Consider the following 15735-nt stretch of genomic DNA (forward strand, 5'->3'; position numbering starts at 1 on the left):
CTCTTATCCAGGAACACAGAGAGAAATGAAAGAGCGGAACAGAGATTAGCTGGGTGCAGTTTGAGCCTGCATGGGGAAAACCTGGGAAAAGAGGAGACTTAGAGAGGGATTGGAAAGCAGGGACCTTCAGTCCTCACAACTGCTTCATTGGGGCAACACCTCCTAGGAAGAGTTGCCGAGACCACTAGGCCTGAACTGTGGTTTGTTTCCTTGAATAAAGATTTATCTTCACCGGCCTTAGGTGATTTGTTGTTTTTTCTTGCTGCCCTACCTACGCCTGACTCAAGCCTTGACACCCAGTGAGCTTTGTTGCTGTGTTGGTATCTCAACACACCAACTACTGCACCACCCTGGAATAAGTCATTTTAAACGTAGGTGTCATTCTAGTTTGTAGAATGCTGCCTTCTGAAGCTGCAATGGAATTTGGGGTGGTAACATTTCTGCCTAGAAAGCAGCCACATCACCTAACACTGAGCTTGCTAACACCCCCTCCACCTGCTTCATAACAGTGTTTCCCTCAAAGTGCCTTTCAGAATCTGGGGAGATAAGGATCAGTTTCAGCCAGGTTCCACCCAGGCTGCAGGGACAGATACTATGACAACTGGTGCAGACAAGAATCAAGCAGAAAACCTGTACATTTTTAAAAGGGAGGAGAATAGTGCTATGAACCTGGGTTGGTTATCTTGACAGTCACATCTTGAGAAGTCTGGCATTTTGGAGGAAGAACTAGATGCTTACAAAAGCTGAGAGGTTGCTACAAAAAGCATCACCCCGTCTTGCTAATTATCCACCTCCTCCTGGGACTCAGATAAGTCACGACATTTCAAAGCCACATTCACCCCATGCACTTAAAAGCATTATGGTGCTACTTGAAACAGTCACGCCTTCCCCCAAAGAATTCTGGGAGCTGTAGTTTGTTAAGGGTCCTGATAGCTGTTAGGTGGCAACTGGTATCAGGATCAGCAGGAGGCTGACAAAGATCCCCAGGAGGAAAGGGCAGAGGAAGAATTGGTCTACCTATTGATTATTATTATTGTTATTGTTGTTGTTGTTGTTGTTGTTAACATTTGCATAATACACTTTATTCACAGATCTCAGGATGGTTCACAACATAAAATTACAATATAAAATACATAAAATACATAATAAAAATATGAACAAAATCAACACAATAATCCCCTTTCCCACAACACATTTAAAAGGGCATCAGATGTCAATCAGCCAAAGGAACATTTTCGCCTGGTGCCTAAAGGTGTATAATGAAGGCATCCCTTAAAGGATATGATGAATGAGATTTTAAAAACAGGGAAATTACCAGAAACATGGAAAGAGGTGTTTATAACATTAATTCTAAAACAAGATTCAGATATAACTGTAGTTAAAAATTATAGGCCCATTTCATTACTAAATAATGATTACAAACTGCTTGCATATATCTTAGCCAATAGAATAAAAATAGTTTTGGAAGAATATATACATCAAGATCAAGCAGGATTTCTTCCAGGTAGACAAATGAAAGATAATATTAGGAATGTTTTAAATATAATTGAATACCTGGAAGTCCAAAATGAAAAGCAAGTGGCATTGGTGTTTATAGATGCAGAAAAAGCATTTGATTATGTTTCTTGGGACTTTATGAAAAGAGTTCTTGAAGAAATGGAATTTGGAGAAAATTTCAATAAGGGAATCCAAGCTATATACTCAGAACAGAATGCAAAATTAATCATTCATCAGGTGATAACAAACCAATGTAAAATACAAAAAGGAACTAGACAAGGATGTCCGTTATCACCACTTTTGTTCATTCTGGTCCTGGAGGTATTAGCAAGAAACATTAGATTTGACAAAGAGGTGGCAGGAATAAGAATAAAGAAAAACGAGCATAAATTGAAAGCTTTCGCTGATGACTTGGTTATTAGAGTAGAAGACCCAAAGAACTCTCTCCCTAGAGTACTAGAAAAAATTCAAAAGTTTGGACAGGTGGCAGGATTCAAACAACAAAAGCAAAACTAAACTGTTAGTTAAAAACCTTAAAGAAAGAGAAAAGGAGTTATCAGAATCTATAGACACAGAAACCCACAAAAAGGTAAAATATTTAGCAATATGGTTGACGTCAAAGAACATTAATATTTACAAAGATAATTATGAAAAAAATTGGAATGAAATAAAAAGGAATCTAGACATATGGAACACGATGAATCTTTCCCTTTTAGGAAGAATTGCAGCAATCAAAATGCATGTATTACCAAAAATGTTGTCCCTATTTCAGACAATACCGATAATAAGTAATCATGCCTGTTTCAAAAAATGGCAAAGAGATATCTCAAAATTTATCTGGAGTGGGAAAAGCCCAAGGATAAAGCATAAAATACTTACAGACTTAAAAGAAAGAGGAGACTTTTCCCTTCCAGATTTTAAAATTTACTATGAAGCAGCATGCCTTATTTGAATTTGGGATTGGATAAAATTGGGGCGGGGGGGAGAGGCAATAGAGTTGGAAGGACATGATAACAGATTTGGCTGGCATGCATATCTGTGGTATGGAAAAGCTAAAGTACACAAAGGATTCCATAATCATATAAGAAAATCTTTAATAAAGGTATGGGAAAAAGTATAAAGAATTACTGGAACCCAAAACTCCGTGGTGGATATCACCTATTGAAGCATTAGCAGTTAAAACATCAACAATGAAAGAAACATGGCTAACTAACAGAGACTTACTAACAGAACAAGGAAAGTTAAAATTGAAAGGCTATGATGAGATAAAGGGGATGCGGGTGGCGCTGTGGGTAAAACCTCAGTGCCTAGGACTTGCTGATTGTATGGTCGGCGGTTTGAATCCCCGCGGCGGGGTGACCTCCCGTCGTTCGGTCCCAGCTCCTGCCCACCTAGCAGTTCGAAAGCACCCCTAAGTGCAAGTAGATAAATAGGTACCGCTTTATAGCGGGAAGGTAAACGGCGTTTCTGTGTGCGGCACTGGTGCTGGCTCACCAGTGCAGCTTTGTCACGCTGGCCACGTGACCCGGAAGTGTCTTCGGACGGCGCCGGTTCCCGGCCTCTTGAGTGACATGAGCGCACAACCCTAGAGTCGGTCACGACTGGCCCGTACGGGCAGGGGTACCTTTACCTTTACCTTTTATGATGAGATAAAGGAAAATCTCCAGAGTTGGTTGCAACATAGACAACTAAATGAAATTTTCAAAGAAGATAATAAGAAAGGATTTACTTACATGGTTTCAAAATTCCAAAAGGATATTATAGACAATAATTCAAAACTATTAAGAAAAGGTGTATAATATACTGTTGGAATGGGAAACCAAAGATGAGGAAGTCAGACCAGTAATGATTAAGTGGGCACAGGTGTTAGGGGACATTCGGCACAGAAACATGTGTGTATACCTTTAAGAAGTTTCTGGGATTAATTGGCTGGCCATGGCTATAAGGGGGAAAAGCTGAGTTTTGTAGCCCGCCTGCAGGAATAACACCCACCAGAGTTTGTTTATTGTTTTGTAATAAAGTCTTCGTTTTAGTTTGGGTTTTTACACCTATGTCTCCTGGAGTCACTCTGTCCTCTGCCACCAGCTGGAAATCCCCCTCCAACAGGTTATGGGCCCAGCCCCCAGTCCTCAGTGGGCAGAGACAGAGTGTGAAAAGAACCTAGAGACTGGAAGCAACTCAGCGTTTCTCAAGCAGCTGGCTGTGTGAAGGCATCGGCAGGGAGAGTCTGTTTGAGACCAGGAGCCGAACATTTCTTCAAGCCACGTGTGAGTAAGGACTGAGTGGAAAGCTGAAAGCTGGGTGGAGCCCTGGCTGGACTTGGAGCTGGAGCTCAAGGGGGAGCTTCATATTTTCCAGTAGAGAAACTGGGAGAGTCCAATTATATGTCATGGAGTTTACAGATGCAGGCGTTTTTAAAGAAAGAACAATGTTGGACTGTTATTGTTAACCCTCCTGTAAAAGAGGAGGATGAAGAAGTAGATGAAGCAGACCAAAGGCTGGAGGACAAAGCCTATGCCATTTTAATTTTGAGTTTAGAGAAGTCTCAGTTATCTCATGTGCGAGACCTTGAAACAGCAAGTGAGATTTGGCAAGCACTGAGAGCGATACACATTAGAGACACTGCTGGCAGCAAAATTACTCTAATGAGAGCTCTGTACCGAGCCAGACTAAGTGAGGGTGAATGTGTTTCAACACACCTTGCATGATGAGTGCCAGCATCTGTGGCATCGTCGTTTGGGGCATGCCAATGGACTGCAAGAAGATCAAATGCATCCATTCTTAAGGAAATCAGCCCTGAGTGCTCACTGGAAGGACAGATCATGAAGCTGAGGCTCCAATACTTTGGCCACCTCATGAGAAGAGAAGACTCACTGGAAAAGACCCTGATGTTGGGAAAGATGGAGGGCACAAGGAGAAGGGGACGACAGAGGACGAGATGGTTAGATAGTGTCTTCGAAGCTACAAACATGAATCTGACCAAACTGCGGGTGGCAGTGGAAGACAGGAGTGCCTGGCGTGCTCTGGTCCATGGGGTCACGAAGAGTCGGACACGACTGAACGACTAAACAACAACAATTTCCGCAGTATTACAAAAATGCCAGAATTAAGTAAGGGAATTAAAATGAAAAAATGCTCAGTTTTTCTAGACTGCAATACCTGCAAGGAGTCTAAAAGTAAGTGAGGGTCTTATCCTGAAAGTACTAGAATTAGCAAGAGGCCATTTGCTTTAGTACACTCAGACCTTTGTGGGCCATTTGCAGATTCTGAAGGAGGAGCAAAGTTTTTTTTGGTTCTTGTGGATGATTATAGCCGGTATACTTGGGTATACTTGTTAAAACACAAAAGTGAAACTGGTCAACTGATTAAGAATTGGGTCAACTATATAGAAAGGCAGTTTCCCTACAAAGTTACCCAGTTGCAGAGTGACCGTGGAGGCGAGTTCATGTCTGAAGCCCTCCAGGTCTGGTTGAAAAAGCGTGGTATTAGTCACCGTAAATCGTGTCCGTTTTCGCCTGAAGAAAATTCAGTTGCAGAAAGCAAGATAAGGTCTTTGCAAACAATGCTAGATTCTATGCTATGTGATTCTGGCTTATCCAAGAAGTTTTGGGGGGAAGGAATTCTGTGTGCTAACTACATACAGAACTGATTGTTTCATTCTACCATAAACAATACCCCTCATTTTTTGCTTTATGGAAAAAAACCCTTTTTGGACCATGTTAAAACTTTTGGTTGCTGGGCTTGGGTTCACATTCCAAAAGGACAGAGGAGGAAAGGAGAACCCAAGGCAAAGAGACTTAGCTTTGTTGGCTATCAAAGTTGGTCAAAGGGGTATCGTTTTGCACTAGGGTGTGGCAGAGTTGTCATATCAAGACATGCAGAGTTTTGTGACCAAGATGGTTGGGTTCGTTTACATGGAAATTCAGAAGTTGTTTTATCTTCTGATGATACAGATAAATTTGTGAAATCTGAGGAAGAAAAGCCACAAATTAAAGAGAGTTCTGAAAGTGATAGTGGTGAGGGTCCCAGTACACAATCTCCTAAAGCTGAACCAATTTCTCCTGAGCAAGATGAATCAGAAGGGGAAGATAGTTCAGAGGGGGAGAGTGTTCAAGTTAGAAGATCACAAAGAAGCAATAAGGGGGTACCTCCAGAAAGGTTTACTATACAAGAAGTTAAAACTGTTGCTGTGAAGAAAGAACCTTGTGATTATGAAGAAGTTTTAAAGTTACCACACCAGGAAATAGTAAGGTGGGAAAATGCAACAATGGTAAGAAAAATTGATGAACTACTCAGAGTTAGCAAAGTTAACGGACAAACTGCGAGGAAAGGACAACAGGGACTTTGAAAAAGAATGGGAACCTTTTACAATATATTTGAAGAAACACCAAAAAAAAATGGACTCGTTGGCAGGATTTAAATAAACATTTACAATTTTACTTACATAAACAAGGAATAATAACACTGTGATAACATAGTATTGTATATAAACAGCAGAACGTATCATTTGATGTAATAAACCAGAAATGGAAGCTGAGGGAAGTCAAGGGGGGGGATGAAAAACTAATGTTTAGTATTGATATTGGATATTTGTTTTGAAAATGGAAAATCAATAAAATCTTTAACAACAACAACAACAAAATGAAGGCACTAGCCAAACCTCCCTGGTGACAGCCATCCACAAATGAAGAGCCACTGCAGAAAAATCCCATTCTTGTGTTGCCACCCTCTGGACCTGTCATGGAGGAGACACATGAAGAAGGGCCTCAAAGAATAATCTCATGGTCTGGGTAGGTTCATATGGAGAGAGGCAGTCCTTGAGGTATTAAGATCCTGTCCTGAGGCACTTTATAGGTCAAAAACAGCTAGACCAGGATTTTCTGTAATATGTTCAAACCATCCTGCCCTAGTGAGCAGCCTGCCACCAAATTCTGCACTAGCTGAAGTTTCAGAACCATCTTCAGAGGCAGCCCTACATATAACACATTGCACTAATCTAACCTAGAGGTTACCAGAGCATAGACAACGTAAGTTAGGCCATCCCTGTTCAGATAGGGGTGCAGCTGGGCCACCAGCTGAAGCTGGTGGAAGACACTCCATGCCACCAAGGCCACCTGAGCCTCAAGCAACAACAAAGGACCCAGGAGTTTCCCCAAGCTATGTATCTGCTCCTTCAGAGGAAGTGTAGCCCCATCAAAAGCAGGGAACTACTCAGCCATTCCATCTAGGGAACCACCCACTAACAGTGTCTCGGTCTTGTCTGATATGAGATTAAGTTTGTTGGCTCTTATCCAATCCATTATCAAGACAAGACAATCCAGTCCATTACCAATGTCAAGACAAACACATCCACTGCCCCACCTGCAGATGCAGAGGCGAAGCAGAGTTGTGTGTCATCAGCATGTTGCTGACAACGTACTCCAAAACTGTGGATAACTCCAGTCAGCAGTTTCATGTAGATGCTAAACAGCATAGGGGATTAAATTGAAGCCCATTAGAGAAGGCTCCACAGGGCTGAAGAACACTCCCCAAGCAGGAGTTTCCAGGAACTCTTTCCAGGAACAAGCCCACACTTAAAAGGTCCATGTCAAGCATTGTTTTCCTTTGCCCTGAGCCAAACGCCAGTTTGAGTTTTCTTCAAATTGTGCTCTGATTGAGCTTTAAAGAGCAGCTTTTCATGGTGGAAGCTCCAGAGCAAAAACAAAACGGGGGGGGGGGGGCACTCAGTCACGGAGCTTTAATGTACAGACCTCGCCTGGGAAAAGCAGAGGAAAAATCATTGTGGCTATGCTTATGCTAAATGGGTGAAACCTCAAAGGCATCAAAAAGGCTGGAACCTCCTTCAAGAGGGGTGGGGGGCATAGTTAAGAGATGCAAAGGCACACACCACCAAACTGCAGGACATCAAGACCACATCCACACCATACATTTAAAGCACCATGATACCACTGTGACTGTTTAAAGTGGGTCTGTATCAAATTTTGTTCTGGCCATGGAAGCAAGTGAGGCTGGCTCTTTCAACTGTGGCTGCTGCTTATTACGGGGTGTCCTCCTTCACAGGGATTACCTGGAGCTAGTCTTCATTTCTGCTAGGAGTTGGGCAAAGCCTTTTAATATGCTCAGATTTGGAAAGCTGTGTTCAGTGCACACTTGAATTTACTGATCTCTTATCTATTCCTAGAGTTCCCTGTGAAGAGGAATTGGGTGTGATTTCGCACACAGCCCCCCCCCCTCCCTTCACTGTCCTCTTCCCCATGGGTGTTGTGGTTGTTTTTCATGTTGCAAGCTTGCGGGCAGGGACGGTCTTCTTTGAAGTGACTGTATGTAACTCACTCTGGGAGACTTTTTGGCTGGCCCAAAATGTTCTAAAGAAATAAATATTTCTCCAATTAACACCCGAGAAGAGGGCCGGATTTAGGTTTGATGAGGCCCTAAGCTACCCAAGGTGATGGGGCCCTTTATATGTCTGTCCAGCTGTCCTTTGTCAACAACAAATTGTCGCTGTTTTTTTGTGTTGAATATATGCTATATAGTAATTTATGGACCTAATAGGTATCTAAAGCTATTTGCACTTTGCCATACAACCAGTCCATGCAGAATGTAGGCACCCTATATATAGAAATGAGCAAACCAGTGATATTTTAGGGAGCAGGTTAGCAGGTGAGGCCCATTACTTACATCATAGGAGCCTACACAACACAAAACACTGTTGCTGTATATAGGTTTTATTTTACTTGTTATATTTTGGAAATGTAGATCCAGGTTTTTTCCTTTAATTTTTTTGGGGGGCCCCAAGAGAGTGGAGCCCTAAGCTATAGCTTGTTTAGCTTATATGTAAATCCGGCACTGCCCGAGAATATTGTACAGAACCACATCACAGCCTTGCAAAAGGCAAGTTGTGTTCAAAGGATTCCCTCTCACTTGTCAGCAATGGTAGGGTTGCCAGATCTTGAAGAGCAAAAAAGAGGACAGCCTGAGCCCCCCCCCCCCCCCAAAAAAAACCCTGGACATTTCCTTTAAAATGTAATAATATGCCCAGATGGGCAGATTGGCCCTCAAAAGAGGACATGTCTGGGTTTTCCCCGGACATAAGGCAACCCTAAAATGGTTACGTAATCTAAAGAAGATGATAGGTTGGTTTGATATGTGTTAAACAAATTCAAGTTAGAGGTACTAATAAGCACCTCAGTGTCTTCTGGATGGTTGCCAAATAAGTGACAATTTAATCTAATGTCACCCGGGGGAATAGAAAAGCAAGCAGGCCCATTATATTCTAGGTCTGCTGAGTCCGATGGTTTTCTCCCACGGTGATTATGGACTGGATTTATGTCACTCACCTGAGTTGCTTTCACAGGGAGACAGTCTTCCCAGGCCTTATACCACCCACTCACTGGCTTATTCTCACAAATCCAGATGCTGTCAAATCATCACATTCCCCTTTTCTCCCTCTTCCCAAGTTAGGATGGTGAAAGAGGACACAGGTTTGCATAAAATGGGTATACACATAGATGAACATTTAGGAATAAGGTCTGTAATAGCCACTGAAATAGAGCAAATGCCACCATAGTGAGGAGGACTGTGACCAGGTGACAAATGTCTGTGTCTATTCAATATACCTGGTGTCCAGGTACTCCCAGTTGATGGACAACTCCATGACCCCTTCAGATCTCTCTTATTAGGGTTCCTCATCTTTAAACTGTATTTAGGAAGCTGCCTACATACATAAAGTCTCACCATTGGTCCATCTAGCTCAATAAATAAATAAATCTCTGCTTCCTTTCTCCATGCCATGCATGATTTTATAAACTTCTATCATGTCACCTCTTACCTTTTCTCTAAAACTAAAAAGTCCCAAATGTTGTATGCTTTCCTTATAGGGGAATTGCTCATTTTGCTTTCCCTTTTTCCAATTCCTCTTTTGATACCCGAGATGTTGTATTTATTTATGAGGAGTCATAGCTATATATCTTTCTGGAGCCACCTTGTTTCTGTGTTTGAAAGTTGTTTTGAATTGCTTGACACCTGAAAACAAGCCCTGGGTTGTTTCCAGGGATCCTCCGCAGCAGCCACTGGAAGTCTTGCTTGGAGTTGCTACTCGAAATCTATCAGGTGGGTTTTTCTGGTTTTCATTTTATGGAACTGGCTGGATTTCAAGACAGACACTGGGGGAAAGTAATCTAACCTCTGGGTTGGCACTGCCTTGACTTTGCAGAAGTAGCAAAACGCTGACAGCCATGCCCCCAAACCCCCAAAGTGCCTCTTTATACTCTGCAATATCCTCTTTGAAGTGAGGCAACCAAAACTGTACACCGTATTCCAAATTAAGTTCACCGTACATTTGTAAAGCGGCGTGAATTAGAATGTCAGACTAGGCCTTGGGAGACGCAGGTTCAAATCCCTAGTCAGCCATGAAGCTCTCGGGCCAGTCGTTGCGTCTTGGCCTAAGCTACCTCACAAGGTGGTTGTGAAGATAAAATGGAGGAGGAGGAAAACTGTGCACACCATTTTGAGATCCTTGAAGGAAGGGGAAGATACAAATGCAATAGTGGCTCTCTGGGGTTTCAGGCAGAGAGGGAGATGTCGTCGAGGACTGAATGTGGGACCTTCTGCATGCAAGGGAGGTGCTCTGTCACAAAACCATGAAAGGGACTTGGAGTGCAGAAGAACATTAGCAAGGGAGGAAGAAAGTAAGCAATGGATTGAGGAGTATTTCACACAATAATGAATGTAAAACAAAACAACAAAAAACCCAACAGCCTAGAATTTATTAAATCCTACTCTTGCCTGTTTAAAGCTTCTTCTTTTTCAAAGAAAACAAAACAAAACAACGCACTGCATTATAGTACTGATCTCAGCCCACAAAAACAACTGCAATTCGGCGGCAGCATTCACAACGCCTGCCCTCTTACCCTCTCCCCAACTTTTAAAAAGAGTGGGTGCTTGGCAGTAGAACAAAACTCCATCCAGTAGGGAAGTAAGATCTTAGCATTGCAAGGGGCTTCCAACTCTAAAATTATATAATGCTTTGTTGCTCTGCCACATGTCCACTAGAGAGAGAGAGAGAGAGAGAGAGAGAGAGAGAGAGAGAGAGAGAGAGAAGGCATTCTGGAGATTGCCACTGCTGCTGCCATCACCTCATAAGGATTAAGAACAGTTTCAGGTTAAGAACGGACCTCTGGAACGAATTAAGTACTTAACCGGAGGTACCACCGTATTTCCATTTCTCTGTTTATCATTTTCTCCATAAAAATGGAAATAGGCATCTTCTTCCTTATGAGGTGAAAATGATAAACAGAGAAATGGAAAAACTGTTCTTAACCTGAAGCACCACTTTAGCTAATGGGGCCTCCTGCTGCCGCCGTAGCATGATTTCTGTTCTCCTCCTGAAGCAAAGTTCTTAACCTGGAGTACTATTTCTGGGTTAGCGGAGTCTGTAACCTGAAGCATATGTAACCCGAGGTACCAGTGTAGGCATCTTCTTCCTTATGAGGTGATGGCAGCAGCAGTAGTCTCCACAATCCCCCCCCCCCTCTCTCCATAGTGGGCATGTGGCAAGTTAAGTTCTTGACTTTTCCACATTGCTGAGAGAGAGAGAGAGAGAGAGAGAGAGAGAGAGAAAGCGTGTCCTTATGAACTTCAGTGTTTTAATGTGAATTTCTCCTAATATACACCTTTTGTGTGGAATTTCCCCTAATGAAATGCATTTTTGTATCTTATCTCGTACGCATTTGATGAGCATTTTACCCTAATCAAAGAATCATAGAATGTATGGATATTTGTACAGGTAACACACAACTTACATGCATTTAAATTGTGCATATTTGGCTTTAAGCATTTGGGGGGAGAGAATAAGGAAAAACATTAAAGGGAATGTAAAAGGGGCGGGGTTGCAGGGAAAATGACTTTGGGAATCCCACCCACCACTGAAGACAATTTGCTTTGACTAATACACAAATCTGACTTTGAACACGATCCCCAGAACATAACTCTTGAGTCAGTTGAGAGTTGCCTGTACACGTTATTTGGCTCAAGGACTGCATTGCAAAATTATGGGGAAGTGCAAATATCAATGGATGCCTGTGTTTCAGTTCAAACTTGTTTCAGCAAGTGTGAATTAAATAGATTCATTTTTACATGCAAATTGAATTGGATTTTTCCTCATCCCTGGAATACAAGCAGGATGGGAAAAGAGTGTCCCTTCTCCCCTGTCCTTCAAAACATTTTACATGAGGGATTGTCAACGTTTTTTGACGCAGTGACACATTTTGATTTTTGAGAGAGTGCCAGTCAGAAAATGGCTGCAATGGGGAACATGGCATAACACAAAATTAGCATACATCCATAATGAAACTTTTCTCATAATGGAGAAAAGGCTTAACTTGTGGAATTTCTGCCTAGAAAATAAGACAGGAACAGGAAAAGTGAATTAAAGGGCAGGGGAAAACAGCAGCTCTTTCAGACACTGTGGGTTCTTATTACATGGTGTCCAAAAAAACTTACTCATTAATCACAGCTCTGACTTCACTCATTGGCAAAAAAACCCCCCACACATGCGGAAGCAACTAGGCTGATCCTTTCACATAAATTGTTTAGATGGGTACCTGCACATTTTGATTCCTAACTTTCTTTCTAGGAGGGATAGAGACTAACTCTGTTTTTAAATGGAAGCCTCTTGCCTGGGAGTTTCAAGAAAGGTTTATACAGGCCCCATGGCACTTGTGGGTGCCAGGTTGACAACACCTCTTTCTCCTCCTAAATTACAGTGTGTGGGGTGGAATCGTGACTGTGATTCCAGTGAGGATGGATGGGAATATTTAACCCTTTCCTCACCCACATAATCACTGCCCCCCTCCAACATGTGCAGACTGCCCCCTCTGCCACAGGGTGATGTATGTCTGAGTGCAGAGTTGCTCTTCTGCTTCTAGGTTCAGAACAGAACAGCAACCATCGGGTTAAACGGTCCACATTTGGAAGCCATCTTGAAGCAGCTCACCACAAAAGGCAAAAATGTCCAAGTCATAATTAAATGTGTGGAAGACAAGAGAAAAGCATTGTGGTTTTGACTCATGGGAAAAGACTGTGCCTCCAGGCAGGCCTTCTGCACACTCTGCCCAGAGTGTCTCTATGCAATAAGTGTCTCTATGCAGCTGATACCAGGCTGATGCCTGCAAGCTGCATGTACAGTCTTCTTAATATATTTTTAAATATTTTTAATTGTTTATTAAAGGCACCCTAGCCCCCCTGGAGATTCAAGCCCCGTACCTGCCACTTCACCTTTACTTCAGGTCAAGCCTGGAGGTCTGCTAACCCTACGCTGGAATGCCTAAGACACCACAGATAGCGTGAAGAGCACAAATCATCCTGAAAAGGAAGTCTGAGCAGCTACCACCGACTCCTGTGACCTGCGACTAATTGAACATGCCCTTCTTGAGATGCTTTTTGGGGTGTCTCCAAATCCTTCTGCAATTGGCTCTTCACCCCCAACCACTTGAAGCACACCTTCTGCTCTGCCTCTTACCTGGTCTTCATCTACTGCTTTACACCTCGGGTCCATCTTGCTGTCCTTCGTTACTGCTGGAAAACTGGAGGACTTCTGTTCCTTGGAGTGGTCCTAGGAGATCAAAAGAAGCAGAGACGTTTGAATGCAAATGTGCAACTGCCCAAGGCCAAACTCCTTCACTTTAGTTGCCGGTTTCCACCCTGGCTGGCTAGCAGAAGGACCCCGTTTAATCCCGGCAACAGTCCTGTGAGATAGATTAGACTGGGAAGCAGTGACTGGCTTCTAAGGTCACCCAGTAAGAGCCATGGCCCAGTGGGTATTTTGATCCTGGTTTCTCAGTTCCTAGTCTGACACGCTTAACCACAACACCACATAACAGACTGAGTTGTCCTCAAGAAACCTGACTATGAAACAGTGCAAAAAACTCAATAGGTTTTAATTAACCCTTCATCTTTGCTATAGTCGATAATGCCTGCCAATTTCTTGTTAAATCTGACATAATCCCTTAAGGTGGTCATTTAGGCAAACTACCACATTTTCACTCTGCCCAGTCACTAGCAGTCGGTATCACTGCTGATCTTTTTAACACATTTTACACAGCGAACCGGAAGTGGCCAAAAAGGGGGGCACAGCAAGAAGGAGCAGGCTTATGTGCGCTCTGCTGTTGCATTTTTGAATGCTATTTAGTTTATATATATTTTTCTTACAATTTTCCCTTTAATATGCACATTTTTCTACACATTACTCAAAGAGCTGAATTGCAAATTTCAGAGGTGTGTGAACTTGGGAGGAGAGCACAGTTTGGGTTCATGTACTGTTTTGAAAATGAAAAACCAGATAGATGAAGATAACGATTAAATTCCCTACCCTAATTAAAAGCAGTTAAGACAAATTACAGTTCTAGGAATTGGGCAGGTCCCAAAAACACAGTTAAATTGTGGAACTGGATCCACAGGAGGCAGTGATGGCCATCAACTTGGATGACTTTAAAAAAGAATTAGATAATTAATGGAGGAGAAGGCTATCAATGGCTACCAGCTGCAATGGCTCTGCTCTGCTTCATGGTTGGAGGCTGTATGCTTCTGAATGCCAGCTGCTGGAAACCACAAGGGCAGAGGAGACTGTTCTTGCACTCAGGATCTGGCTGGCCACTGTGAGAACAGGATGCTGGACTAGATGGGCCACTGGACCAAGTCCAGCAGGGCTCTTCTTGTGTTCTTATGTCAAAGAAGTGTGTCTTCGGCAATTGCAAAGTGCTATACAGTGAAACTGCCAGACACACCTCTTTGGGGAGGGAATTCCATAACCTAGGGGCTGCCACCAAAAAGGCCCTCTCCTGGGCCACCCCCTCAAACTTCTGGTGGCAATCAAGAGGACCCCCTTTGTCAGTCTTAACACAAGAGAGTTTGTAGGGAATGAGGCGCTCTCTCCAGTATTTGGGGCATGCAGATATTAAAATGTGAAGCCAGCTGGATTCCTCTTCCATCCCTCATTGTGATGCTGTTGTGCATAAGGCCCATGCAGCTGGAGTCTGCACCAACAGGAGCCTCTTCCCCAGGCCTTGGAGAGTGAGCATGCTCAACCCATGCCACTGAGACATCATCTGGACCCCAGGCAAAGTCCAAGGAAGCTACTGCCAAAAGTTCTCGTGGAGGGCAGCAATCTATGCAGAAGCTCTGTCTGCAACTACCGCATACCAAAGTCATGGAATCAAAGAATTGTGGAGCTGGAAGAGACCCCAAGGGTCATCTTGTCCAACTCTCTTGTAATGCAGGAATCCTGCCCACAGCCATCCCTGGGTGGGCTCAAACCACCAACCTTTTGGTCAACAGCCAAGTGCACTGACCCATTGAGAGTCACCTGTTAACCAACCACCTCAATAGCTTCGTCAAGTGGGCTTTGCTTCATTAACTTGACAGCAGGGTGAGCCTCAGGGAGCAGGGAGCTGATACAAATTGCCGGGGTGTGGTGGTCTGAAAGGGGGCTCGGCTACCTTGCATAATTTTAATGTAATTCTTAAACAATATATGTATTTCCTGTTCAACGCCACACAATTCTGAACAAAGACTTGCAAAGTTCTGCCGTTAACCAAGCATCTCCAACTCTCTATGAACATTCGCTCGTGCACTTTGACGGTACGGCAGCGCAGCCTCACCATATTATGTGCAGTGTGTTTGTATGGTTTTCGTATGCGAACATCGTGTGACTGCAACACTGTGGCTGGGCGATACACGTTGTGTTTTGCTACGCACACAAGTTTAACATTTGAATTATACAGCTAGTTCAGCAACAGCCGTGCAGGCGATTATACTATTGAAATTAGTCATAAGGATATGAGTAGTCTCAATAAAAATTATCATATTTATTACTAATAAAAACGAGAGCATGCATTTATTTTATATCCTGTGTAATGATTTGGAACTGCTCCACCCTTTGTTTTGTTCAGTGGCGTTGCGTGGGTTGTCAGCACCCGGGGCAAGGCAAGTAATTTGCGCCCCCCGCTGCACTGTACCTTCCCCAGATAGTCCCTCGCTCTCTCTCCGCACCGCACCACATGCCTGGCACCCCCTCCACAGTGGGCGGCGACCCGGCGGCTCGGATCGGATTTGCACAGCCAGCACTGCAGTGAGAGAGAGTGAGTGAGCCAGGTAGGGGCAGAGAGCTGCGAGTGCGAGCGCGCCCCCCCCAGATGTTGCGCCCGGTGCGGCCGGCCCCCCCTGCACCCCCCACGCTGCGCC

The 15735-nt window shown here is 43.5% G+C and overlaps 1 protein-coding gene across 2 annotated transcripts in view; it reads right to left on the minus strand.

Annotated features, from left to right (window-relative positions):
- FA2H (fatty acid 2-hydroxylase) overlaps window positions 1-15735 on the minus strand; it is a 64167-nt gene that overhangs the window by 20625 nt on the left and 27807 nt on the right. For both annotated transcript variants that reach the window (XR_014514318.1, XM_083452955.1), the window contains one exon: window positions 13016-13108. Coding sequence is in view for 1 of the 2 variants with exons in the window: in XM_083452955.1 (XP_083309081.1) it covers window positions 13016-13108 (93 nt within the window). In the remaining variant the exon portion in view is untranslated. The remainder of the gene's footprint in view (window positions 1-13015; window positions 13109-15735) is intronic.

This window comes from Podarcis tiliguerta (genome assembly GCF_965153285.1).
Source record: "Podarcis tiliguerta genome assembly, chromosome: 8".
NCBI lineage: Eukaryota > Metazoa > Chordata > Lepidosauria > Squamata > Lacertidae > Podarcis > Podarcis tiliguerta.